At 56.1% G+C, this 27,294-nt stretch overlaps 1 protein-coding gene across 10 annotated transcripts in view; it reads left to right on the top strand.

Moving 5' to 3' along the window:
• TNRC6A (trinucleotide repeat containing adaptor 6A) overlaps window positions 1–27,294 on the top strand; it is a 105,235-nt gene that overhangs the window by 9,532 nt on the left and 68,409 nt on the right. For all 10 annotated transcript variants that reach the window (XM_052773377.1, XM_052773364.1, XM_052773367.1 and 7 more), the window contains exon 4: window positions 17,404–17,477. In XM_052773377.1, coding sequence (XP_052629337.1) covers window positions 17,404–17,477 — 74 coding nt within the window. The remainder of the gene's footprint in view (window positions 1–17,403; window positions 17,478–27,294) is intronic.

Genomic DNA, 27,294 nt, shown 5'->3' with positions numbered 1-27,294 from the left:
GTGATATCATCTTCTTGCACTGCCAGGGGGTCCTGGGGCTGACAGTTGTACCTGTCCCCGTACAGGTGGGACCCTGTCGCTGCAACAGCGCACGCAGGAGAGCTGCATCCCTGTGTGCTTCGGTGGGTGCGTGTCCACGTTTGGGGGGGACGGAGGTGACCCAGTGTGTGGGACGGCGGGTGCGACCCCCCCCACCCCCAGGACCGGGCTGTGCACCGCAGCACTCGGCCAGGCTGGCACCGCAGAGCCGGCCAGCGGGCACAGAGAGCTGCAAGTTGCCTGATCCCAGTGTTTTTCCACTCCTTTTGGCTCCCCAGAGTGGGACAGTGCTGGCGTTGATCCCCCTCCCCGTCAGCTGAGCCACCTCCTCTCGCACCAGCCCAGAGCCCTCGTGGTGCTCAGGGAACCGCAGCGAGCCCCTGTTACGGCAGCGGCACACGCCGAATTAACCAACAGAACTGAGCACGCCCCACCGATGGAAATGAGACGCTGGCCCCCTCGTGCGCGGCGAGGTGCTGGCACGGCCACCAGCGCTCTGCCCACACGCCGTGCCAGCAGCGCGCCGGTGCCGGGAGCAGGAGCTGCAGCCACCCGGCACCCCTGCGCTGGAGCCACCGCTTCCCTGCCACGCATGCAGCTGATTTAATACGAAATGAAAATTGGGTTTGTTTTTCTCTCTTTTTTTTTTTTCCCCTTTCCTCCGGCGTGTGGCCAATCGAGTGTTCCCTCGCCGCGGTTCGTTAGAGCCCGGCACAGCCGCAGACACCCGTTTCCAGCGGCTGCCATGTGCCGGGAATGCCAATGAAGCTGCCGGCACGCTGCACGCAGCAAACTGCAGAGCGTGTTTGTCCTGAATACAGAATAATTAATGGTTTAGGGGAATCAAGAGAATTACGCTGGAGCTGTTGCCCAATTAGTTAAACTAATTGCGAAGTAAGGAGGGCTACCAGGGACCCCGTGCCCCGTGGCAGTCACGGTGTCCCCGTCGGCATGCAAACCCAACCCTGCCGCAGGAACGGGGCCATACCCAAATCCTCTCACCAGAGCCAAGGTTTCCATATTTGCTGTACTGGTCGATTTTCATAGGGAAAAATTTTCTTATTTATGTATCTGATTTGGATGTGTTTGTGCACACAGAACTAGATTTTTAATTTCAGCCCGTTGATGCCCAGCAGGGGTGTAGCTGGTTTGTGACTCAGTCCTTTTACCAAATATCACATCCCCGTTGCCGGGTCTGGCCCCCGGGGTAGTTGCGGTCCCTGCGTCCTACCCCTCCGTGCTGGGGATATCGCGACTGTTGCTGTCCTTGCTGGTAGCGTGAGCAGCCCCCTCGGGTCCTGCAGGCGTGAAGGGGAAGGTCATGTCTGGCAGGGGGGAAGAGATGTTTATTTGAGGAGTCGCAGAAATGTACGTGCCCTATTACTTTCTGCTTGAAATTACGAAAATTTCAAATAAAGCAAAATTCTGCACTTAATATGGCAGGAACAAGCCTTCCGAAGCTTCCTGCCACTAATTCTGGCTGCAAAAAAAAAATACACATATATACATATATATGTATTTTTATATATACATGTATATGTATATATATTAGGATCTCTATATGGGCGGAAGGGTGGGGGAGCGCCCTGCGTGCCGCCGGGCTGTGGGACCAGCCCTGGGCTTTGTCCGGGCAGCGCGGCGGGGACGGGTGGGCGCTCATTGAGTTATGCTTCCCCCCGTATTCGCTGTGACAGATTACAGCTTGATAGAGCCGCAAACACCGAATAGCAACAGAGGCGTCAATTTAGTTATTAACAAAGGATGGTATTCAAATGGTGCTGGCACGGCTCCAAGGCGCAGGAGCTTATGAGGAGCGTGGAGGGTGTATTAAATATTCATCGAAATCTTGGCATTTCGTTCCCATCTTTCGCTCTCCCGCCCCCTCCCCCCAAAATTATTTGGTTCTAAAGGTTAGAAGCCTACTTCAAAAATTAATTATTTCGTTAACCCATTATAAATTAGATTTTTACAACTAAGTTTTTTAGGGTCGACGCAAAATGGGTCGTAGTGGCACTTCATCAGGTTTGCTCGTCACGTGAGCCCTGACCCCGGGCACGTGACGGTGCCGACCGATGCTCACGGCAGCATGTGACCCTAAATGCTACGTGAGCTCAAAAAAAAAAAAAAAAAAAAAAAAAATTTAAATACAAAAATATAAGCAGGTCTGTCTCCTGCCTTCACCTGCCCTGTTGTAGTTGAGCCGTACCTGCCGCCCGGAGACCGGCGGGCGCAGGGAGCTCCGTGCCGCCGCCGCGCTGCGAAAACCCTGCCCTCCAATTTGGCACCACGGCTCCCCGTTTGGTAAGTTAACAGATACTTCCAGCAATTAATTGGCGCAGCTCTGCCGGCGCTGCTCATTAGCATGCAGGGCACGAGCGGGCGCTCCGCCGCGTGCAGCCTCGCGCCGCCGCCGCTCCACGGGAACCGCTCGCTGGCCCCGACGGACGGCGGCTCTGCCCTCCGTGGGGGGCTCGGGGCAGGGGGTCAGGCATTGAGGTTTGCGTGGGCTCGCTGGCGCGTGTCGGCGTCTCCGTCCTCCCGCCCGGCGCGTCCCGCCGCCTGCCTCGGTGCGGACATCGCGATGCTCCACAAAGGGCTCCTCGCGGGCGGGGGTCAGGGCGCCCGGCGGCCGCCGGCTTTTACTGCCTCCGTGCTAGGATTTAAAAAACGACGTGTCCCGAGTGGGGTGGGTTTGGGGGGCCTGCTTCCCTTTCCTTCCGCATCCGAGGGGCGGTTGGTGCCGGGTGCTCGCCGTGCCGGTGATCCATGCCCGCCGCCGATGCTGGGCTGCCAGTCCCGAAGTGGCGGCTCGCAGACAACGCGGGTTTTATTTCGGCGCTCGGCCGGTGCCTCGGCGCTCCCCGGCGATGTCCCTGCCAGGGGTGCGGCCGCTCGCTCTCCCCTGTGAGCCGCCGTGCGGGAGCTGGGGCTGAATCCGTAATGCCGGGAGCACCGGTGCCGGCACTGAGCAGCCCCAGCCTGGAAGGGGCCGGAGGGAGCCGGCTGCCGGTCGGCAGGCGCGGGCGATGCCGGCCGCCCATCATTAGGATGCAGGTCCATCGCCATCTCCCTGGAGACGATGGGAAAGGAGGGCCGGGTGAATCGGTGTCTGGTACGGCTGGCAGCCGTGCTGGGAAGAGGGCAGCTGCATGCAGGCGCTGAAGGGCGCAGATGAATTACTGCCCCTGTTCAGGCGCAAGCCTTTGTTCCCCGCGCATTGTCAGCAGAGAAACGGGAGAGAAAAGTAAAATGGCTCAGGCGCAGCCCGCGGTGCGGGGCGGACAATGGGCCGAGCCCGGCTCGCAGATCGGACCGCGCCGCAGCAGCCGCCGCGGTTTTAAGCATCGGTAACAATTTTTTTTTGTCCTTGAACTAATTATCCACAAAAGCTCTTTTGAGCTGACACCAAATATGAATTGCCGTTCTGGTGTGGCATTGTAACTGTAGTGATCCCATATTTAATACTCAGGGCATTCCCGGGCAATCATTAGCCCCTTTGTGCCGCTGAAGGAAGCCATATGTTTCAGCGACATCTTTAAAGATGCTTGCAGAAACAACAAAAAAAGGGATTTCTGTGTGTTGCTGAATGCGGCTGCCAATCACCCGGCATCCCACGCCAGCTCCCTTGTGCTCGCCTGGAATGTGAGGCGGCGGCAGCAGCTTCGGTAAATACGGGCTCATGTTTGTAGTCGGGATTTGCCGTCTGGGGGAACGAGCTATGCAAGCTTTTAATTGGCACAAATGTCCGCCCTGCCCCTTTCTCACATTTGCTGGCACTCCCAAGTCTAACTCTTTTTTAATTCAAGCGGAGGGAAGCGGCTTCCGCGGCGTCGCTGCTTGAGAATAATTTTTCTCTGCTGCTCATACAGATTTTTCTTGACTTGCAGCCAGCTGTCCCCGTGAACAAGCACTTAAACAAACAAACAAGTGACCCAGGCCCTGCCGCGCCGTGCCGTCCCCTGGCTCATTTCTCCAGCTCTCCCCGTAGCGGTTTGCTCATACCCTGTATTTTTATTCAGTTTAATTGGCTCCGTAATAGTTTCATGGCAAGCAATTCTGCTCCCATCAAAACCTGCTCATGTGAACGTTCCCCTGTGGTATGAAGGAGATAAGTAATGAGGAAAATTGATCCCCGTCAGCTGTACGGGCCCCAGCACAGGCATGTGCGGCACGGCCGGGGTAGCAGGGCCGGCTGTGCCCCGCGCTGTCTGCTGGCGCGGGGGGTGCAACAGGCTGCTGAGACTGACGTTTTCAGGGAAATAGCCCAGGTTGCGCTTGCTGCGAGGACCACAAGGCTGCTGCCACCGGCCCCGCAAATAGAGAGGACGTGTGAAGTCGTGTTCAGGTGGTTTTTAATTTACAAGGGCTTTTTGAGTGCCGGGGTCCCGTGTGCTCCTGCTCGGGCAGCAGCGAGCCGTGCCGCGGGGAGCCCTGTGCCGGGGCTGGGGCGGCTGCAGACCCCGCGCTCAGGTCGCAGCCTGCGCGTCTCCCCGCCAGCACCTCGGGCTCACCTGTGCCCGGAGAGTAGGAGCCGGTTCCTGGGGTCCCTTACACGGTGCGACCGAGAGGACGTGGTGGAAGCCCCAGCGCCAGCTTGGCGTCCCTCACGTGCCGTGCGAAGCGCACAGCCCCCCGTGTTGCACACCCACGCCCGGGTGTGCGCACGCAACGGGTGTCCTGTGCGGTCTCGCTGCCGGTCTCACCGCGCCTGTAGCTGCGGGCATGGCTCCTGGTGAGTGCCAGGACATCGGCGTTGCCTCTCGGCTGGGCATCCTGGGGGCAAGGCCACTCCTGGGTGCAAACCTCCAGCTGTGCACCAGTTGTGCTGGCCAGCAAGTGGGGCGGCCAAATTCCACTGCAGCAACACCCCAAACTGCAGTCAGACACGTGCTGGCCCAGCACCCAGAGCTGCAGGGTGGTGGGTCCTCCCCAGCCCCCCCATGCAGGGAGGCTTCCTCCTCTCTCCTCCTCCTCACCCCCATCGCCTACCTCCCAGCTCTGGGGCTGTCGGGGGACCAGCTCTTGCTCTCTGTGCTCCACTTCCATCTGTGCCCAGCTCCCCAGGGAGGATGGACTCCCCGGGGCTGCCCCGGGTGCTTTTCTTTCAGGCTTTATCGCTGCCTTCCAGAGCGGTTCACATGCAGATCACTCTCCTAAGGAGCTCGGGGAGCCGCAGATCAGCAGAGATACCTGATGCAAAGAGGGGACACAGCCACCCTCCCGGGTGACAGCACCAGGGACTTTTCCCCAGGACCTTCCCGACCATTACACTCCGGTTCGCCCAGGCGCTCCGTCCACACAGACCTCGTGCAGTGCGAGTCCTGCAGCTGGCTCTGCTTCTGAATTTGCTTCGTAACCGCGGATGCCACCAACATTAAACATTCAAACACGAGAACAGAAACCCTGCAGGAAGCCAGAACTCTGCTAAGAGACCCAGGACCTGTCCGGGCCCCCGAGTTTCCCAGCCCTTCCAAAACCCAGGCGATGCTGCACAGGCCAGGTGGCTCTGACCAGGGAGCCGGGCACTGCCCGGAGCTGAGAGCGACAGGAACCACGGGAGAGCAGCCCTCCACCACGAGGAATTAAGAACGAATTCATCAAAGGCTGTTAACAAATGGTTGGTAATTAAGAAGGCTGCCGGCAAATGGAGAGTTTGCTGCATGCAGCCCCCCTGGGAGGCTGGCGGGGAGGGGGGGGATCAGGGTCGGGGTGAGCGGGAGGTGTCCCTGCGACGTGCATCCTGCTGCAGCCGGCGTGCTTTTGGGGTGCCGACGGCGGGGAAGGAGTCCATGGGGTGGGCAGCCTCACCACTGCTCACGCCTCGGGAAGATGTGCCGCAATGGAGGTCCTGGGCTTGGCACAGCCCCTTCAGCTAAGCTGAATTTTTTCACGGAGATCCACGGCTGCTGCTTCCCATCCTATCAACAGGAGACACAAAGAGCAGCTTTTTTCTCCCTTCTTTGCGGCAGCTCCTTGTCCATTGCAGAGGGTTGGGCAGCCCTTGGGATAGCAGCCAGTTCTGGGGATGGTTCGTATGGCCTTTGCCCCCCGCGTGGGACAGGGATGGATGGGACCCCAAGCTGGAGGAAGGAGGACCCCAGCTGCAGGAGGAGCTGTGGTGAGAGGAGCGGGCTGTGCTGCTGGGGAGACAGGCAGCAGGCAGGAGCAGGGCGCTTTCACCGCTAAGGGTCTGCCTGGCACTTCTTGGACTATGGTTTTATTTCTCCTCCTGCTCCTCTCAACCAAATGAGCCCAGTTCCCGTGGCTGTTCCTCGCACCCAGTTCCCTGTCCTCTGACCGCCCTCGGCTCCCCTCTGCTCCCTCTCCGCTGCCCACGTCCTGGACGTGCATCCTCCGAAGCCGGTCGCGGCGCGGTGCTGAGCCGAGCAGGAAGGCAGAGCTCCGTGGCAGTGCGTCCTGCTGTGCCTGCCCTTTCCATACCGCGGGAGGCTGCCGACCCCCAGCCAAATGACTGCCGGAGCCCTCCGACGGGCTCTTGCTTCATTCCTGCGTCTGGGGGCCAGCTTGGCTGCTCCTTGAAGGAGCCCCCGGGCTGGAGGGCTGGCTCCCATGAAGCGTCGGCGTGGGGTGGAGGACGAGGACCGCGCAGGGGTCGCTGGCCATGGCTCCAGGTGAGCAGCTCGGCCCCGCTGCAGCCCCGGCAGGGTCGTGGCGATGCCGCGGGGCACCCGCGTGTGTCTGCGTGCTCTGCACGCCGGGGTGAGGCACGATTCGTAATGCCAGCAGCTGCCTGGAGCCACATCTGTACCGAGCTCCAGCGCTGCCACCCCGGTGTCCTCGTGGGGACAGCTGAGGCTCAGAAGAGGCCGGTGCAGAAAAACCTCAAGCATTTGGGAAATGCATGTGACAAGCAGCAGAGCCCACCCCGAGAGCAGCCAGCCCCCTCGCAGACTTCGTGCTGCGTCTCTGCGCTGCCGGGGGAAGCGGCGGCCGGGAACCCGGGGCTGGGCTGATGGCAGCAGTGCCGGTGGTCCGGGGGGTCTGCGGGGGGAGCCTGGGCAGGGAGAGCTCTGCAGGCACCTTGTGCCCGGCTCCCCAGGCAGCGCCGGTGCCCGGCACAGGCAGGGCTCGGCCGGGGTGTCCGCTCTGGCCACCAGCCATGAAAGGCCCCAGTTTCTAAAGCTCAGCCTGGGCACACTGTGTCGGATTGTCTCTGTGGGCTGTTGGCTTCTACTTGTTCACATTTATGTCCAGTCTTCTCCTGCGCTGGATTAAAACCCAGGGACCCGTTTCTTCCCGGGACGTAGTGCCACGTGGCGTAGGAATGGATTTAAACCCACGTGGGCAAAGCCCATCCGCGGTCCCTTTAGAGGAGGGTCCCCGTCCCCCCGGCGCTCAGCTCTGCCGCTGCCCAGCTGCACAACGGGCAGTGCCCCCCCCGCAGTGCCGCAGCCCCTCCAAGCACTTTCTGCCTTGGTTTAAGCAACAACCTGCCCCATAGCCCCTGCCCCGCAGCCCCTGCCAGGACCCTCCGGAGCCGCAGACCAGCCGCGTCCCCTCTGCCCCGGCTGCCCCAGGCACGGACGGGGCTGGGCACCCGCTCCCCCCCCAGCTCCCTGCCAGCTGAGGGGGTGGCCAGATCCAGACCCTCATCTCCAGGCATCCCCCTCCGCTCTGCCTGGTCTCTGGGTTCCCCATCAAACAGCCAGCACACAAAGCAGAGCTCTCCATCTTGATTTAATAAGTATCTGGAAATGTCATAAAAGACGTGATAATAAAATATCAGATGCAGGAAAATGACTAGCCAAAAGGCATTTAAAAAAGGGAAGAGTGTAAACGCAGTAGATTAAGACACTAATTCCTATCCCTTGTATGTTCTCCATCTTTCCTGTGTCTTGACAGACAGAAATAAATGCCCCCTCTTCCTGCGAAGCACTATCTGCCTCTCCTTGCTGTATTGCAACCACAGGGTGCCCACAGCTGTAACAGCCCATTTATTCTCAAGATTTGATGCTTTATCACTTTCAAAGGAGCAGCTCAGCTAGTTCATCATACATTCCCACTGCAAGCACTTACACTTAAAGGGCAGATAGAGATTCTGATGGTAATAGCTAAATTTGATTTTTGATGCTCTGAAGTATCTCTGCAAATTAAAGACCTGCAATTTGTGCCTTTGTTTAGGCCATGCAACAAGGCAACAGGAACAAAGACAAAAAGCAAAATGAAAAATAAGTCACATGAGTTTGGAGGAGCCAGAGGGTCCCTCTGTAACTCGGGCTCTGTGAAAGTAAGAGCTGTGGGTTTGGTTGTTTTTTTTTTTTCTTGTAAATGTAGCTCTGAACCAAATAAAATGCCAGTAAATTCCCAAGCCCAGCACCAGTGCAATAAAGACAGGAGCCAGATCAGCAGCTAAGTGATGGATGTGTTAATGTTTTAATAGGCCGACCACCTCATAAATAATTTGCTCAGTTCTAGAGTAATTGACCTGGTCACAGTGGTAATAAAGGGCTGTCCCCTGGGCTCTTGTTCAAAGGTTCAGCAAACCCTTCCAGAGAAAGTCTTAAGTGGCTTTTAACAATATATATTTTATATTGTTACAGTCTAGCGCCCTGCTAATTCTGCAGTCAGTGCAAGCACCACCAGTTCAGCTCCATGGATATTTCAATTAAAAAAACCCAGAACTTATAACCGAGAGTGACTTTTGCCGGGTAAGCTCCGTGCAGAGCATCCCGCCGCGGAGCACGGCTCGGTGTGGAGGGATGGAGCTTGCGGTGGTGCCCGGCACAGGGGAGCAGTGATGGGTGGCCAGACTGGGGGGGCTGCTTCGTGGGAACCCACCCGCTGCAGCCAGGCCACTGGGGATGGCTCCACAGCCACTGCCACCAGCTATCCCGGGCAGCAGGAGCAGCCGGAGCCCAGCCGGGGGCCAGGGCTCTCCCAGGGTCTTCCTCTTGTGTGCCGGGTTTTCCTCTTGTGTACTGAGCATTCTTCTTGTGTACTGGGTATTCCTCTTGTGTACTGGGTATTCCCGTTGCATGCTGTGCACTACTTTCCAGTGCTGCCACTGGGAGCAGCTTTACTCAGCCCGGGACAGGGCTGCTGCTTTACCATTAGGGTTTCTAACCTTTGCAGTTGTGGGGGGTCAGACAGTTCATGGTATCTGCAACCCTACCCACAGCCATAGTCTGCTGCTTTTAATTTTTTCTGCGCTGTTAATTTTAGCTTAACAAAACTCCCCTGTGTCCCAGCAGGCTGATGTTGTTTTGACTGCGTGGTGCTGCAGGACTTGTCCCACCAACCGCTTTGCTATGTCTGTGGGATGGGCCAACGTGGTCATCTCGCTGTAGCTGCAAATAAGGAATATGCCAAACAGCAGAGTCATTTGTCAAATAAAATCAGTGGCAACCACCTCCAGCATTGCACCTCCGGTACGAGGACGTAATTAAATTTGAGACAATGAGGAAACACCCCCGTTGTGGAGAGCAGATCAGCAGTCCCCCCCCCCGCTGCACAGGCAGATCTGTTCCCCGCTCCAGCAGCGCAGGGCTCGCAGTGGGAGGCTGGAGTGCCCGTCCTCATCGCTGGCTCCCAGCTGTTTCTTTACTCTGATGGGAAGACGCAGCCGAGGGGGAGGACGACCACCCGGCTATAGCTGCTCTCAGCGGTGGCAGCCCTGACCCTGCTGTGGGGTCACGCCACAGCGCTTCACGTCCCTTATCTGGGATGGCTTTTTAATACCACGTAAAATACCAGCTGGCTTCAGCCTTGGCTTTTCTGTCTACGTGGGGTCACTGCTGCAGGCACCCAAACAGAGGCGAGCGGCTGATTCACCCCTGGCACACGCCGGCGTAAATCGCCGTGTCTCAGGAAGGCTCATGCTGCAGTGAGGGTGCAATAACTAAACTGAACTGTGTTGCCTGTAAAACACCATCGTGGTCAAATATCCCACTGCTGCGGGCCAGCTCCACGTGGCAGGGCCCAGTGCCAAGCCATCTCATGCAATTACCGCTGCAGTCGTTAGTGCTGGAGGTGCTGCATTAGGGGTGCAGGGGCCACTGGTGTTCCACAGCAGACCCCAGCCCTCGGGAGGCTCCCGTGCCCCCGGCTGGCTCTGCGCCTGCCTGGGATGTGGGTCTGTGCGGAGCGGAGCCGGCTGGGAATTCTTGCTGGGATGAAGGCTTTGGTGCAGGGCTGAGTGACCACGGCTGCCTCAGCTGGGGAAGCGGCTGGAGGAGTTTTGGGGTGCCCCCGAGCGTGGTCACTGCGCAGCCGTGAACACAGGAGGCTGGTGGTCCTGGGTTTCTGCACTGGGAGCAGCGCGTACTGCAGCACCATGACCTCCCCAGGGACGGGGGCTTCAATGGAAAATGCCGTTTTGCCTGCCCAGTGCTGCCTCTGAGCTAGATGGTCCTCGCAAGGTGCCGCGGTCAGGGGCCGATATCCAAATTAGCCGGGAGAGGAAGGGCCCACGGCCAGGGGTCCATGGGGATGCCAGCGAGGGACAGCAGGGTGGCAGGTTCGTTCACAGGACCGTGGTGTTTGGGGGAAATGAAATCCCCTGCGAGTGCCCGCTGACAGGCGGGTGCTGCTGCCATCGGTCTGGCAGCGCCTGCCTTGGAAAAGGGACCGGTGGCCAAAAGGGGCCAAGCGGGAGAAGGGCGTTGATTGTGGCTTTGCATATTTAATTTGCTACGTGCTGGCACGCTGGCTGTGCTCTGCACCCGCTCTCGTGCCGTTGTTGGTGGCAAAGCACCTCCCTCCCCGGCAGCTGGGAGCGTGGGCAGGAGCCGCGCCGCTTCACCGAGTTGGCAGAAATCCCGCCTGGGAGCCCACCAGCCCCGGTGCGGTGATTGGCACCGTGCTTTGCCCTCTGCTTCTCTGCAGGGACTGCTGAGCCTGACCCTCCGGTGCCGGGGCTCCCCGGGGCTGTTGGGTGCCCATGTGCCAGCAGCAAAGCCCGGGAGCCCCCGGTCGCAGCATCCCCTCGCCAGAAGCATCTTTCTCTCCGAACGTCCCTTCTCCTCCCCACCTGCCCTCCTGCACATGCAGCCTCATCCCAATCATCAGAGGCAAATGTGGCTGTAATGAAAAGTAAATTTAATATCCTTGCCCCTATTTTTGTAAATTAGTACAACCGTCAGCTACAGAATAAATGACACCTAATTACTGTTTGGGGAAGTTCAGGCAGAAGTGCTTAGCTGTGAGGTGATCATAGGGAAGCACCATCAGTGACGGAAAATGAACAAGATGCTGGCTGTAGGAAACTGTAATTACAGAGGACTGACATACTGTGAGCTGTTTATGATAATGAAGTGGTGCATCAAATCAAATTAACCTTAGTTATTTAACACAGAATGCACCGAGGACTTGTCTCAGTAGATGCTAAATCCAAAACGGGAGCCGTCGCCCAAGTCAGAAAAGCAGCTCAAACACAGGCACGGGCGGTCGCTTTTATTTAAGATATGCTCAGCGAGCGGCCACCGCAGCGTGCCAGGACGGCCGGGCTGCGCGATGGTGAGGGCTAGCGCAGGCAGAAAGCCGGCAGAGCTGCTGCCGGCAGCCTGGGGAGCCACGGTGCTGCCGGGGAGCCCCGCTGCCGCCGCCGGCTGCTCGCTCGTGGGGAAGAGCCAGCGGCAGCATCGCTGAGCGAGCCGCCGTCGCCTCCGTGTCCCCCACCATGCGCCCCTTGTTCTGCGCGACGCCGAGGGCCCCGTGCTCGCTTGCCGCTGGAGCGGAGCCAAGGCAAGGTCAGTATCCCGCCCCGGGAGGAGGTAACGAAAGCCGGGGGTGTTTTCTCTCAGTCCGGCGGGGTCTGGCTGTGGGGCAGCAGGATGGTCCCCTGCCCGGTGTGCCGGGCACGCTGCCGGCCGCTCCCCGTTTCAGGGCAAAGGATGCAAGTGGCACCGTACTCTTGTGAGAGGGTTTCATTTGCCCATCTCTCTTCCCCACGAAGGCTGCGGTGCTCGCTGGAGGAGCGTTCCCGTTGGGATCCCTTCACACTGACGGGTGAGTAACCTTTCAAATTAACCCAAACACTCTGTTAAAGATTAATGAGCTTTCTAAACAAGGGTCCCTTCTGTGTGCCGGGCTGCTTGCAGCGCTGAGCATTCCTCTCCGCCGGAGGAAGGGATTTCTGCTCCGCAGCCGGGGCTCTGCCGCGCTGGAGATGCCGGCACAAGCTCAGCTGGGGCCTGGGGGGTCCCGAGAGCACCGTGGCAAGGGGCAAAGGGGCAAACACACTTTATGACAGAGGTTCTGTAAATAATGTTAAAGGCTGTTTGTGTCAGCGGTGTTTCTTTGGTTAAAGGGAGGAGGTAGGAGAGCCCAGCTCTGGGCAGCAGGGATGCCGCCAGGCTCGGATCGGTCAGGTGCAGGCAGAGGTGGGTTGGCTTTGCAGGGCAGGAATGGTTGATGTGGGCAGCGAGGAGAGCTGGCGAGCAGGGCGCGGGACCGCAGCGGGCAGCTGCCTGCTGGCACAGCTCAACCACGCACATGTGCTGCCGCGGCAAAACCAAAGGGCGAGAAAAGGAACCAGCCTGGGTAAGATGCCTCTTGCCCTGGCTCGTAGTGTCCGTGTCCTGACAGCCTGCTGGCTTTCCGAGTACCTGATTTGCTTCTGAACATTTTGTTACGGGTTGTGTTGTATTGGTTTGTGGTGTTAGAAAATATTTGCTCAGTGCCCTCCCTGCTGGCGGGGGCCTCTGGGGAGACGAGTCCCTCCTCAGGGAAAGGATTCCTTTGCAGAACTTCCCACTTGTTGGAAAAACACAAACTGCATCTCCAGTAAAAGGCTTTCCTCTGTGTAATTCAAAGTGTTTGATGGATTTTAGAATACCTGCAGTCAGATTCATCCTGAATTATATTTTTGCATATCTTTCTGTTTATCAGATTTTTTTGAAAAAATGTGTTTACTGTCTTTTCGGCTTTCCAGCAAGAACAGTTTTCATCCACGCACACCCCTGCACAAGCGCAGGTGCTCAAACAGGCAGCAAAGGGCTGAGCAGGCAGCTACTGGAAGCGGGTGATGCCGTGGTGGCCCTTTCCAGGAGACAGCCCGGCATTTCCCCAAACTCTCCCCCCGGCGTGAGTCGGGGCCGGGCACGGGGGCCAGGTGGGCACCAGCCAGCTGGGAAAGCAGCCAGCTGCCAGAGCGCAGGTCTTGCCCGACATCATTTACAGTCACGTTGAACTGCACTGGCACTCCTCTGAGCCCTCTACCTTCAACTCTGTACTGGTGGCTCCCCTGTGTATCAATTAGCACCCCAGGTGTCATCCCAATAATTCCTCCTCTAATGCTGGCTTTGAGTCCCGGTTCATGGTGGAGGGCGCTGGCTTTTGTGGTTATGAGTTCATTTTGCTTCTTTCCATCAATATGAAAATGCCTTGTGAGTCCTGAGAGTTAATCACTATTGTATGGGAATAAAGAGAGGAGATTTTCTCTAATCCCCTTTAAATGGCCTCCAAATGAGGGCTCGAACAAAGATGACTAATGACAGACATGATTAAACTAATTTAGTAGGTGAAGCTTTGATGGGAGCCCTCCCAAGCCAAGGTATAGCCTTGGGGGACCGTGCACTAACTCTCCATCCTGCAAATGCAGACCTCCTTGCTGTCATACTTGAATTAAGCAAACTCATTATTTTTTGTTTTGTTTTGACTGGAGGTTTCCCCTTTTTTATTGAAAATTTTTTTGTCTCTCCCACAAACTTTTTACTTACCACTGCTAAATACAGTCTCACTAATGGGATACTAAATCCAGATTCACTTAATAGCCAGCTCCATCCCTCATACCTTATCCAATACCTCTCATCAAAGGGTTCCTTCTGAACATGCATTTGTCTTTCAAGAACTGATAACAGTAACGAAATATAAAGTCAAAGAAATGTGTTTGAGGACCTTTCCAAAGGAGATGCATTCAGTTCTGGAAACCTGTTGTGGTAAGCTATGGTACACCAGGTGCAGCATGGCTGAAATCCAGTTCCTTTTGGATAAAGCACGACCGTGGCTGTGCAGGGAGCAGGCGTCAAGCGGACAGAGCCCTGCGGTCCCCGAGCAGGGTCAGCGGGCTGCGTGCCCCGCGGCTGCCGATGCAGCGGGCTGCAGGTGGGAGCTCAGGGCAGCATCGGGTCTGTTCTGCAGCGCTTACCGCTGCGATGCAGCTTCGGGTGCAAACTTCACCCCCCAGGTAATTTCCTGGCAGAGCGAAAGTGTTGCAAGGCCGATGAGTTGCAAGTTGCCAGGAAAGACACATGTGAAAGATCAAGATGATGACGGGGGTTGAATTGAGGCTCCACTTGAACGACTCTTGAGACGACCTCCTTCTGTGGCCTTGGGCAGCTGCGGAGCTTTCCCATGCTCCAGTCCTCCAGCAGGCCATGCTGCTTATTTCTCTGGGTTTAGAGAGCATAAATTAGCTACAATTTATGAGATAATTGTAAAAAGCTGAATCTAACTGTTCAAGACTGTTGTTGTTATTAACACATGCTACTTTCAAAATATCATGGTTATGTCAGGGCACGAGGATTCCCCCCAGCACTTTTCCCCTACAAAAGGCATGTATTATCCTGGTTGCTGTGCGGCTGTTGAACCGAAGCCATCAGTGAAAGTCGGTACAAGGCGGTCAAACAGATTGGCCCGACGAACGGCCCCCTGGCTCAGCAGGGGCTCACATCCCTCCCTGCATTACTCTCGTAATTACTAACTGCTGTTTCCAGCCACTGAAGCAGGACTCTGCTCAGCCCTCCTCCTCTTCTGGTACCAGGGGTGGCTTTATTTCGGTGTTCACCCTTCTTGGTCCACAGGTGGGCACAGGGCAGGAGTCAGCTCCGGCTGGCGGGTAGCATCGCCGTGGCTGGGAGCGCCTCGATGGGGATGGCTCGTTTGCAGCAGGATGGGGGAAATTACATTAATAGGGAATATGCGTGTCTGTAACGAGGACTTCAGGTGGCAATTGCAGCATCAGTGGTGGAGTCCGGTTGCGTAAATATGTTTGACGTGGGGAGTGGGGAATGAGATGCACGGGGTGAGCTGTGCGCTGGGAGCAGCCCCCTGCCCTTCGGTGGGGTTAGCAGGAAACCCTGCGTCCCCTTTGCCGGGAGAGGGTCAATGGGGAGCTCCTCCGGCCGCCTCCGCTGTGCTTTGCTGTGCGTCTCTGCCCTGGCCTGTCCCTGTCACCTCCCCATCAGGCACACACCGGCCTCCAGCCCTCACCCGGGTGCTTTCCCCAGCCTCGCATCGCTCCTGCTGCCCATCCCTGCCCATCCCTGCCCATCCCTGCCCGTCCCTGCCCGTCCCTGCCCCGCAGCACCCTCCTGCGCAGAACACGGTCCGTCTGCGCTGCTGCTCCAAGGGGTGCTCGCTGGCCTTCCCTCAGCATCTTCTTTCCTTTCCCTTTGACCGCTGTTGTCCCTTCTATGAAGCTTCCCAGCTGCGGCGGCTGGATTTTCCCCTCTGCCATCACAGCGCGCCGGCCAGGCTGAGCTCATGGGCAGCGCGACGGCATCCAAGGAGGAGAGCTGGCTTTAACTAGTCCTGCGTGTTGCCTTGCATTACCTGCAATTTCGGGTGGCATGCGGTCACTCCTCTCCTGGCTCACCCCTGGTGACTTAGGGAATACCTCTGGCTCTGGCACAGACCCTGAGGACGCACGTCTGTCCGCCTCCTTCCTCCCTTAACCCAGCGCTTTGCTCTCCCTTCTCTCCCTGAGCTGGTCTCTCTTCCCTTTGCTTTAAGGATTGCCCTCACCGGTGGCCGCCCTGTCCCTACGTGTCACCCATTCCCTGAATCCTTGCGGGAAGCTGCAGCCTCTCCTCCCTGCTGCTCCTGGATAACGACACTGCAATATGCTTTCATTCACCAAACCGTAATATGTTCTTACAAGTAATGAGCAGCAATAGAGCCCCTTCTAGGCCTATTAAAATACCAAAACCTGCACTGAGAAAAGTGTAAGAATACGCAGGACAACAAAATCAGGGTGTCCCATCCCTTCCCTGCAATATTGGGAGTGATTAATGTGACACTATTGCTGTCCATCTTGCTTTTGTTTAATTATCATTTTTGTATTGTTCGTGCCTCTGGAGACCCGATCTGGCGGGAACGGCTTGATGGATTATGTATGAAATCCAGGTCAACACGTCCAAGTATTACTGCCTCATAATTTGCTGCGCCACAGAGGCCAATATAGATGCCTTGTGTTATTAATTATACCAATATATTTTCATGAGTAATGTGATTAATTAGGCTGTATATATTACAGTTGCAGGCCTGTTCTGTTGCTGTGTTTGTTCTTGGATGGAGGTGGCTGGCTCAGAGAGCAGGCAGCAAAATCTGTAGCTTGGGCTCGGTCTCGTTCCTTCTCTTCCAGAGCGTTCAGGGGAAAAATACAATTCCATACGCTGCACTTTGTGTGCCAGGGAGCCACGAGGCAGCGGGGGAGAGGAAAGCGGGGCTGCCTCCGGCCACGGTCGCAGGGCGGTTGGTCCCGGGAAGGGACGGCCGCTGCCGGGGCTCTCCTGGCCGCGGCTGGCCCCGGAGATGCTGCCAGAGCGGGCTGCCAGGCTGCAGCGTCAGCTCCCGGGGACCAGGCAAACCCTTAGCGGTGGCAGGACGAGCAGGGAAATGCTGAACGGGCCGGAGGGGCCCCGGTGGGAATCCTGCCCGGGGCTGCCCGCACCCCACCGCACGCAGGGGCAGTCAGGATCACACCGCCCGGGCTGGATCCCGCCGGCATCGCGGAGCCCAGCACCGCGCTGGCCTCGCTTTTAGCACTGCAAGGATGAATTACACTTAAAATAAATCACAGAGACTCGTCTGCTCTCACTGAACTTCTTAAAAAGTGTATCAATGAAGTCGTTCCTGTAACTCATTTTTATTTTCCTTTTACAAGCTCAAAGTAAGGGAGCTAAACCGTGCTGAGTGTGGTCCCGCGCCGCTGGCCTACAACACCTGCAGGGCTCGGGTTCACAGCGTGGTTTTAACCTGTCACAGGCAATATACTGACAAGCTGTTGTCAGTCTGCACAGTGAGAAGACAGGACAAAGTGTTTGCAGCTTTGCTGCAGTGAGAAAATATTCAGAGAAACACAGATTTTTGACAAAAGCAGCAGCCTCCCCAGCTGGCTGGGCGCGTTTGCTCGGCATTGAGGCTTCATCCTCCCTGCCAGCCAGCAAACTGTGTCCCTTGCCATGTCATAGCCGGCACTGGGACCTGGGAAGCCCGCGGTTCCCCAGCTCAGCATCACCAAACCTCTGGAAAGCACAGCGCTGCCCGGCTGGAGCCGAGCTCTGCTGGGCTTCCCACCTGGCAAGAGGAACCTGTGCCTTGTTTTCTGCCTCTCGCTCTCAGAGCTCTGCTCCCAGCATCACAGCGGAGCTGAATCCTCTTCTGTCTTTTGTTTCCATAAAGGTCAAAGAAGAGTCATCGTCCTTTAAGTGCCAAGAAGAGGCCTTCCACCCTCTGGTGCAAGAAGACTTTGAACAGTAAGGCAGCTGCTTTTTCTTCCTGAATGGTTGCTGCTTGATTGCATGTACATTGATTTTACTCTGGCCATTTTTTTCCTTCTTGTCACGAGTTTGATTGCAAGGGTTTGTTTCTTTGCTTTTTCACATAATTTAGCCCTGGCAGTCACACAAACAATCATGTTGGTGATGGGGTATTGTCCTGTCCTCCCAGTGATGCTTCAAGATCTTGAGTTGCAATTTTCCAATCAAGTTATTCCTTCAGTGGGAATGGCAGGAACCGAGGGAGGGTAGTTTTGGCTCCTCTGGAGCCTCACTAACCCCTCTGAGAGCATCTGGGAGCCCTTCTTGCAGAGGCAAGGGCTGAATTGCAGCTCCATTGACTGGGGGGCCTGCAAGCACCCAGCCTGGGGCTCAGGGCAGTTGTCAGTGCTGGGCCAGCCGGCAGGCTGGGGGAGCCCATTTCTGCATGGTTTTACTGTCTCGCTGGAAGGGGGTGACTTGCGTGCCTTGGGGGATGGAGGACAGCGAGCTGGCAGGGTGCAGGATCAAAGCCAGCAAAATTAAGGTGGGCAGAAGCTGCTCCAGGTGGTCCCCTTGCATCCCTGCCTGCAGAGGGAAGCAGGTATGTGATCCCATTAAGGTTTCTGATATTTCCAGAGTGCTCTTCTTGCACCCGGGGGTGTAACCCAAAGCTTTCGCAGTGCTTTGGTGGACCCTGGGGGAGGCAGAGCCCCCGGTCGCTGCGTCCTCACCAGCTGGCCTGTGCAGGAGAGCGGCAGGGCCCTGCCGTGGGCTGGCTCAGAACCGAAGCGGCAGCAAGGGGATGTTTTGCTGCACGGTTTCATACAAAGGCAGAGAGCGGCACAGACACAACAGGTCAGCTGCGGCTGTTCGGCTGTGCAGGACCTTGATTTAATTATGCCAATGGTTGCAGTTGGCACCCAGCCTGATGCGTGCAATCCCTGCCAGATCACTGTTATGGATCTCCAGAAGCGCTGTCCGTCTGCAGCTCCCTGCAGCCGCCGTTCCGACTGTGCCATCAGGCTCGGGCTCCCCATGCTTCCCAGCCCCACACAGCCGCTGTTGTGCTGGCAAAACTGTGCATTAGCTGGGATCACTGATCCCACGTGGGAGACGGGAAGAGACCCTACCAGCAGCTCTGGGAACGGTGCCCGCATTTTTTGCATCCTAGGAAAGGTTTGCTATCGTGTGCGCTGGCGTGCAGGAACATACCTAAGTGTGGCTGTAATGAGATGGCAGCGAAGGCGTAGCAGGCGTGGGATGGTGGGATCGCCTGGCACTGCCGAAAGCTGCCCGTGCTGGTCCCACGCCACAGCCGCCGCACCCGTCCCCTCCATACAGGGGCAGGGAGTGCGGGAAGCCCGGGAGAAGCGCGGTGGCACCGTGCCGCAGCTGCCCCAGCAGCAACGCGACAGCCCACCGGCACGGCGGGGAAATGGAGCCGAGTTAGCTATAAATTAGGCACAATGAGGGCAGGCTGGGACACAGTAGCCAGGCTCATTACCGACGAGCTCTCTCTTCAGGTCCTGCTGCGTATTTATTTGTTTGTGCTGGAGCTATGAGGAGTGTGAATCCCCCCTCGCCAGCAGCCAAGGGCAGGCGCAGGCGATGGTGGTGCTGCAGCCCTGGGCTCTCGCTGCTCGGGGCTGCACCACTCCGGGGGTTTCCATCAGCAGCGTGGCCCCGGGGCTTCCCTCTTCCTTCTGGCCAGGGTGGCCGGTGCAAGCGGGACTGAGCCCCGAGGTGAGACCCCTGCCCCACGCACGGGGAGCGGGGCTGTGCTGGCCCACGTGGAAGCGGCCGTGGGGTGCAGAGGAAACCCCCAAGGGCACCGTCCGCGCAGCCGCAAGAGCCTCTCCCAATTAGGGGCACAGCGTCGTCTGCAGAGAAAAGCAGCATTTGTGTTTCTCATCAGGTCTCTGAAGTAGCTTGTGCTGTGTTTCTGAGCCCTACACCTCTTCCCTGACACCTGGACTCACCAGGAGGGAAATAATGCAACCGGGAGCCCTTCCCTGGCTGAGGGACCTGTGCTGTGTTTGGATGGACGTGTGTGCCCTGCCCTGTGTCAGAGCACGGTGCTTGGGTCGTGGTGAAGATGATCCCCCAGCTCTGCCTGGAAGGCAGCAGGGAACTCAGCATGAAGTGAAACCTTCCCGAGATGGTCCTGCCCCGGGGATTCAGCCATAAGCCAGGGAGGAGCCTCCTTTATTCTACATTTATTACTTGGGACTGACCCCCCTCCCGCTGGGACAAGCCCATCACTGAAAATGCCTTTTAGAAGCTCCGGCCACAGTCAAAAATAAATCAGAAAATGAACTATTACTCAAAGTGACTCAGAGTTGCTCAAGATTTATATGCTTTGGGCAGCTGGAACTCCATTTGCCGGGATACCTGGGGAAGCCTCCGCCACTAGCGCACCGTGACCGTTTGCAATTTCACACCACTTTAAACTCGCTCTCATTGAGATTGGGAGATGAAAAATGTCTTTATTAAGGGAAGTCACAGGTCCCTGATTGGCTGCTAAATGTGTTTTAATGTGAGTGGGGAGGGCAGGAAGGAGTGCGGGGAGGGGGAGCCACGGTGGTCACTGAGCTCCCATGGGAGCCTGGCAGGGCACAGCAACTCCAAACAAAGGATTTCACTTTGGTTTTCCTGCTGCTTTGACCATCTCGAGAGGGTTGGTGGCATTTACTTCGGGCCAGCAAGGTGGCTTGTTGAACTCTCCGTCGCCCCACGTTTCAGCAGGGGCGGGAGGAGGTGTCCTCCGCTCCGCAGCTGATGTGCTGGGGTCAGCGCGGAGCTGTACAACGTGGGGATGTCGGGAAGAGCGCAGGGCTCGCGTGTGCCCGCAGGCCAGGACTCACGTGTGCATCCCATCACCCATGCGATATTGCAGGTGTTCCTGTTCCCTTCTTTTGCAGCTCTGTTTGTTCCTTGTCTGTAAACCCGTGGCAGTCCCATTACAACACTAACCTCCTTTTCCCCACCCCGGCACTTGTCCAGCTGCTCTGCAGGGAGGTCTCCCAGACCAATAAACACCCTTTCCTGCAGAGACAGCAGAGAAAATCCCAGAGCACTTGTTTGTTTCTCATTATCTTCACGTGTTAGAGCATCTCCAGCTGCTGCGGTCCTGCTTTGCCCTACCTCTGGCTGAGACGTGCCTTGCTGGTCCTGGTTCACCCAAACCGTGCTTACTGAACAGCAGGATATGGTATCAGTAGGAATACGAGTCTTTACTGGTGGTGTCCAAACCAGGCAGGATGCAAATGTTTACAAAAGCTGCAAATGAAGAAAGGAAAACCTGCTTGGGAAAGCCTTGCTGGCGATGCTTGTCCTCGCTGTCACCCAACGGGATCATAGGGATGCATCCAGAAGTGCTCGGGCTGTGTTACCAGGGAGGGCAAACCCCCACCTCCTGCGGTCGGCTCTCACAGAGCAATTGTGCAATTGTGGGGGATGCCTCCAGGTTTTGGAGAGCGCATGCCTTTTGGCACAAGCCCTGGTGATGATCGTGGGCTCACTGGGCTGCTGTGCTCCATCTGGACCTCCTGACTGTGTGATTCCTGGTGGCATCTCTTAATGAGTGACCCTCTGTACAAGGATACATGTATGCACACAGGTGTGCAATGTGCTTTAATAATTTACTCCGTTAAAGACACCATTATTTGTGCTCCTACAAATAAGAGTCACGGTGACTGATCTCCCCGGGCATCCCGCAATGGCTCACACCTTGAGTAACTCCCATGCGTACGGCAGACGTGGAGCTGTGCGGGGAGGTGTTTGTGCTTCCCGCTGCTCTTGTTTCTTCAGCAGACCTTTGTGGGTATTCATTCCCTAATGATCTTTTATTCTTGCATTTGTATTTTTACTCCAGGAATCATGCACTAAACCTGGAGTGAAGTCAAGCACAGACCCTCCTCCCAGCTCATCCAGCCACACAGTTTACAAAAGGCTCTGTTATTATCCCTGCATCCACACTCTCTAACCCTGTAATTAGATGCTTAGGCTATGATTGCCCCATTGTCCGCTGGATGGGTTTAATCATTCTTTTCTCCTACAGTGGCAATTTTGTTCCAATTAATTATTTCAGTTTGAACAGCAATAGCTGGTTGAGTTTAGAGAGAAATTAAAAGGGTAGAGAAGGATAATGAAGAGTGAGCTAACTAGGGAGAGACTGCAAACAGGGCTGTGCGTATTCCTGCTTCTCTTCCAGGCTCTCACTTGCTCCCCAGGGAGCTTTCTGGGGCTGGAAAATGTTCTCCCTGGAAACAAGGATCCTATGTGACACAGAAACGCTGCCTGGCTTCATCCCTGCCTGGGAGGTTCGTTATTGGGTCTGATGGAAACAAGAAGGCGTGCTCACACTCCAGCCTGGGAAGGAAAGTGTTTCTCATTCAGGCTTTAATCAACGTGTCTTAAACCTTGGTAGAGGCAGGGCAGGTTTTGGCTCATTGTGCTGTATACCTTGTGTTTTCCTAGCCAGCAAATACGCATCCCAGTTCAGTCCCAGCTGAACAGGACCTGTAGCCACTTCCCATGAGACTCTCCCGGGCAGCAGCTGCACAGCGACGCGATGGACCAGGTGGGACCTGTGAAAGCAAAACGAAGGGCAAAAGAAAAACCAATGTCTGGTCCAGCATTTGCTTGTTGGCACCTCCTGGGAAAGAGGAAAAGCTCTCTGTAGTCCTAGTTCTCACCGTCTCTGGACGGTTTTCAGAGCAGCACTGCTTTCTCCACGTGAGTGGATCCAGCTCTGGGCTGGAGGAGAGGCAGCAGGCTGCGACCCAGCTGCTGGTGGGACCCCGGAGCTTTCCCAGCCCCGCATCCCTCCCTGCCTGTTGAAGGCAACGGGCTGCCTGTCAGTGACACTCATGGCTCTGCCGTGCCTGTGTTGTCAACCGTGCAGCATGTTCACAGCAATCTGCAGAGCAACATCTGGTGGTGTTCCTTCCCTCCCCGAAACATCTGGCCGCTTGGCTAGCTAACAGATACAAGCTGCCATCTGAGGGCCAGATGCACGCAGCACGTCCCACGCTCCTGGTTTAAAGTGCCATGAAAAATGGGACCAGGAAGGAGGGATGGTGTGTCCAGGGAGGCTCGGTCGCTCCATTGTCCCGGAGTCTCTCCTTTCCCCGAGCCTGTGACAGCGGGGCTGCATTTTCGCCTTCCTGCCCAGCAAAAGGCTCTGCTGCAGCCGTGGTGGTGGAGGCAGTGGTTGGCAGGGCGGGTGGCAGCGAGCACAGGGCAGGCGCTGGCTGGGCACGGCAGCGAGGGCAGTGGCATAATTTTGGATCCGTTCCTGGCTCTCGGTGCAGCGTGAAGAACCAACCAGAGCCACAGCACCCCTGTGAGTCCGTCTTAAATGCTTCTGGCATCGATTACTTTTAGACAGCCATGTTTTTCCTATTGGTACGGGCAGAAATTAATCCATGACCAGCCCTGGGATTAGTTTACCCAGCTTTGGCTCTGGCTCCCGGAACGGGAGGAGTTTTGCTTTTGTGGTCACTGGCTGGGAGAGAACCTCCTTTGGTTTGGGGTCTGCTCTGTGGCCTTGCCGGCCAGGGCAGGGGCTCAGCACCACCTTGGATACCCAGCCCTGGTGCTCAGCCTCTTGTACGACCAGATCCATGAGCTTTGTGTCCCAAAACAAACCCAAAGGGGGGTCAGAGAGCCAGGACATGCTCGGGGGGCAGCCCCACTGCTGGAGGGGGACCCGCAGTGGCTGCTGCCCTGGCCGGTGCTGGAGCACCCAAATGGGGAGGTAAGGCTCAGAGGAGCTTTCTCACCATGCTAGACTGACCCTAAACACTGCTATGAAATAGATTAGTTACAGCCAACAGCAAACTGTGATCACCAAATCACTCATTAATTCGGTGGAATTACGGGCTGGCGTGGGCGCTGTTCTCAAGGTGATTTGGGATGCGACTGATTTGGATTTTAAAAAATTAAATAAAAAAAAAATTAAGGTTAGACAAGGTTTTGAGGGAGAGAAAAAAAAAATAATGCCTTTCAGGAGTTACAAAAATGCTGCCTGTGCAATTCATGTATAATTCAATGAATTCCAGAGTAGTTTGAATATTTAAATTATGTATGATCAAAGCAATAAAGAAATCTGCATTTCCTCACTCTGAGCCCCCCAGACATAACGCTCCCAAGTGTCCCCTCCCCAAAAGGCAGCTCCTCGCTTCCACACTCCCAGATCTATTGAGCCTCATTGCTCCAAAGAAATTGAGTTCGACTGGAAAAATACGGCCGTCAAGTGCAACCGCTGTTCTTTAATAAATCCGTGATGCATTGCATCTCCCGCCAGCGCCGTTGCCAGGGCGATGGTCATTGCTGCCGCCGCAGGGCAGGCCTGGGGAGGGGTGATGGGCACGGCGCTGGGGGCGAAGGAGCCCCCGGCACAGGCAGCCCCGCACTGCCGGCACGCTGCCTGCAGCAGCGGCTGGGGAAGAAAAGCTCCCGCAAGGGAGGATGGCGGCAGGCAGCCGAGCTCCGACCATGGTGGCAATGGGGATGGAGGGGTCTCGTCCCCCACCGTCACCTTTCTCGGGGTCTGCAGAACAGCAGCTCCGGCCTCGCTGCACAGCCCCTGCGTTTCTCCGTGGGCTGGGGGGTTGTTGGTCCCGTCCTCCGAGCCCCTGTGGATGTGTCCGTTTTGTCTCCCAGCTCCTGTGCTCCTGGACTGGGATGCGGCGGCTCCCCTCCTCTGGCTGCAGCCATGGCCAGCTGGGCCAGGAAAAAAATGGAAAAAACCAACAAAATGCTCCCTCTGCCCCTCCCCCTGCCCACTCTCAGGATGCTGTAAATTTTCATTAGTATTCTGTAATTTAATGATCTATTCCCAAGAGAAAATTAGTCTTCAATTTACAAAAAAATCCCTGTTAATTTAAGCATAATAGTAGAAGAGAGATGCGAGTGTGGGAGCCCTGTCCTGCACCTCCCGCTCCTCCCTCTCCGCAGTCTTGCAAAGGGCAATTACGAGGGAGAATTTTAATAATACACTAAAGTCCATTTGAAATCTCCCAATGAACACTGCAAAGAGGTTCCTGGGGGCAAGAAAAGCAATTTCCTCCTGAAACAAGAGGTTATTCTGAACCAGGCAAACACACCAACTCAGCTGAACGTTGATGCTGGAAGCCTGGGAGAGGCAGGAATGCACCGGGCTTGCCAGGCAAGCCGTCAGCGCTCACCCAGAAGGCAGCCGCCACTGAACCATCCCGGCTTTTAAAATGTCAGCCGGTGCCAGGGCCCTGCGGCATTCTTTGCAGAGCTGCCCCGGGCACGATGCCCCTCCGCCATCCGAAATGCGGTCCCTGGGTTAGAGAGGTGCCGTGCCGGCTCCCATCCAGAGATGCTGCGGGTCCCTCCATGCAGACCCAGGCTGTGTCCTGCTCATGCCGAGGGTGGCATGTAAATCCTTAGCATCAGACGGAAGCCATCTCTTCTGCAGATATTGAGATAGATGATGGTGGCTTTGCTCATTAGAGGCTGTGGCAAAGGGTAGGTGCTGGGAGTCTCTGTTCTGGGGAAGAGCTGCAAGGGGAGCTCATTAACTTGAAAAATTGGGTCCAGAGGGCTCATTTGTCTGATATCAGTTCACTGTTTTTTCTAGTAATGTGGAAAATGAGGGAGGGGGATCTGAGCCTCTTCTCAGTGACCGACTCTTTGATTTACCCCTTTCTCATTCATGTCCTGTCTTTCAAAGTGCCTTTAATGCTGTTTATTTTCCATAGGTCTTAAGCCTAGCCATGTGGAACATAACCGTTTGCTCCCATGATAGTGCGCTTACAGGACAGATCAGACACTGCTACACTTTTTTTTATCCTAGCGCCACAGGGATGCTTCCTAAGGGGCCCATGATACTGTCCTGGTCAGGCCAGGGTGGTCCAAGAGCAAAGCCTGGGCAGGACGGAGAAAGACGGCTTTTGGTTCTTCACCTATCTCAGCAAGCAAAGGCTGCTGTTGGTGGGCCAAGAAATGGTGGGGTTCAGGGCTTAACGCCCCGTCCCTGTCACAGCCTCGACTCTCACCATGGTGGATGCCACCGTCCACCGTGGTCTCGGCATCGTGCTGGTCACTGCAGGGCGCTGCCGTACGGGCTTGCTCCCTGGTTTTCTGCAGCAGGCTGGTTTGTGTCCCCCCCGTTGCCTCCCCTTGTTCCTGGGGTCGTGGCGGGCGGGTGGCAGGCAGAGCCCACTCCGAAACGTCAGAGGCAGCTGATCCCAGAGCTCCAGCATGACCGCTCGTGCAGGGATGTGCCAGACGCTCTCCGGATCGAGAGGCTGTAACATCAGCTGAACCCTTACTTGGTGATTTCCCTTGGTTTTCTGAGCAAACTTACAGCAGAGACGGCTGAAGGACACCGTTGAAAGGCGGCCACCCCCAAGCTATGCAGATGCAGAATTCCCCGCAGACACACAGCTGCCTTCCCGAGGCTTGCCCCACGCAGGGGCTCGCTGCCAGGCTCATCCGTCTTGAGCATCACCCGTGCGGCAAGCCGGGCTGTCAGCAGTCCCGCTGGCTGCATGCCACCTCCTCATCACCCCGGCGTCTGCTGGTGCGTGAACCCGTGCCAGATCTGGCTGAACTCCCTTGAAGGTCAGGCTGAGCTCTCGCTGCCTTCCCTGAGGGAGTGCAGAGGCAGGAGCCACCGGCGTGAGCCCCCCCAGAGCCCCCGAGGCTGCAGCCGGAGCCGGAGCAGCACCCGTACGAGGGGCTTTACGGCTCACGGGATGCAGATGCTCTTGCTCCAGCCGGCGTTGCAGGGCAGGCTCCTGGCGTGCCTCCCTCCACCCCGCCTGCGACCACACATGCAACAAACCCGACAATTAATAAAAAGCGTTAACAGCAATCACATTAATTGCATCCGCTATTAGTAAAGGCAGAGTTGTCAAACCATAGCAAATATTTGAGTGGAAGCCTCGAGCAATCCCCTGCCAACGCGCTCCCCTGGCCCGCGGCAGGTAACGAGGTCGTTTTCCCTCCGTGCACGTGGAGAGGAGGAGCTCCCGTGGGGAAGACGAAGGTACGGGCTTGGCCACGGGAGGCTGACGAGCCCCGGTCAGCGTTTCGGCCTCCCATCAAACGAGAGTTTAGCATCTCCGCTAACTGACACAAATGTAAGTAATGTTCTCTTCACAGCCAGCCGTTCCCCGAGATGTTGTTAAATTAGAAGGGAAATCTATTTCCTTTTTAAAAAAAAAAAAAGCGAGCGAACTCAGTGTTAAATATAGATATATGATATGTAAATGAATCTGACAACTGAGTGAATAAAAAATGAAGGTTTAAATTATTGAAGGGTAGGAGGAGATGGCGCATGCAAATAGCATTAATGTGGAAAGAGGCAGCTCTCTGAACAGGGAAAGGAGGTTTTGAAACATAATTATTTCTTTTAAGAAAAGGGCTACATATTAAATAAAAGCCAACAGAACCAGCGCGTATTTATTGCAAAGGCCTTTCTTTCCAGCCTGTTACTTTATTCTCCTGGCTTTTTTTTTTTCCCCTGCAAAGCAATGGGAGAAATTGAAGGCTACTGAGTTTTTTAGCTTTAATTAAAATAAGGTAAATTAAGTTTTGATTGCTACACAAGAACAAATGAGTCCCAGAGATGGCCGATCACAGGCTGCTATTGAGAAGAATGGGAGAAGGTGTTTGCTAATTGATTTGGTGGGGAATGGGGCTCTTTGGCCTTTGGAGCCATTGCAATCACATCCTGCTTTATCACAACCATCTAGTAACAATGGTGACTTCCAGCACATTTGCAGAGGTAGCGTGGACTTAATTTAAATGGAAAAATACCTGTCTTGAGATT

The sequence above is a fragment of the Harpia harpyja genome, chromosome 21 (assembly GCF_026419915.1).
Source record: "Harpia harpyja isolate bHarHar1 chromosome 21, bHarHar1 primary haplotype, whole genome shotgun sequence".
NCBI classification, from domain to species: domain Eukaryota; kingdom Metazoa; phylum Chordata; class Aves; order Accipitriformes; family Accipitridae; genus Harpia; species Harpia harpyja.
This window is presented reverse-complemented; position numbering and strand designations above follow the sequence as displayed.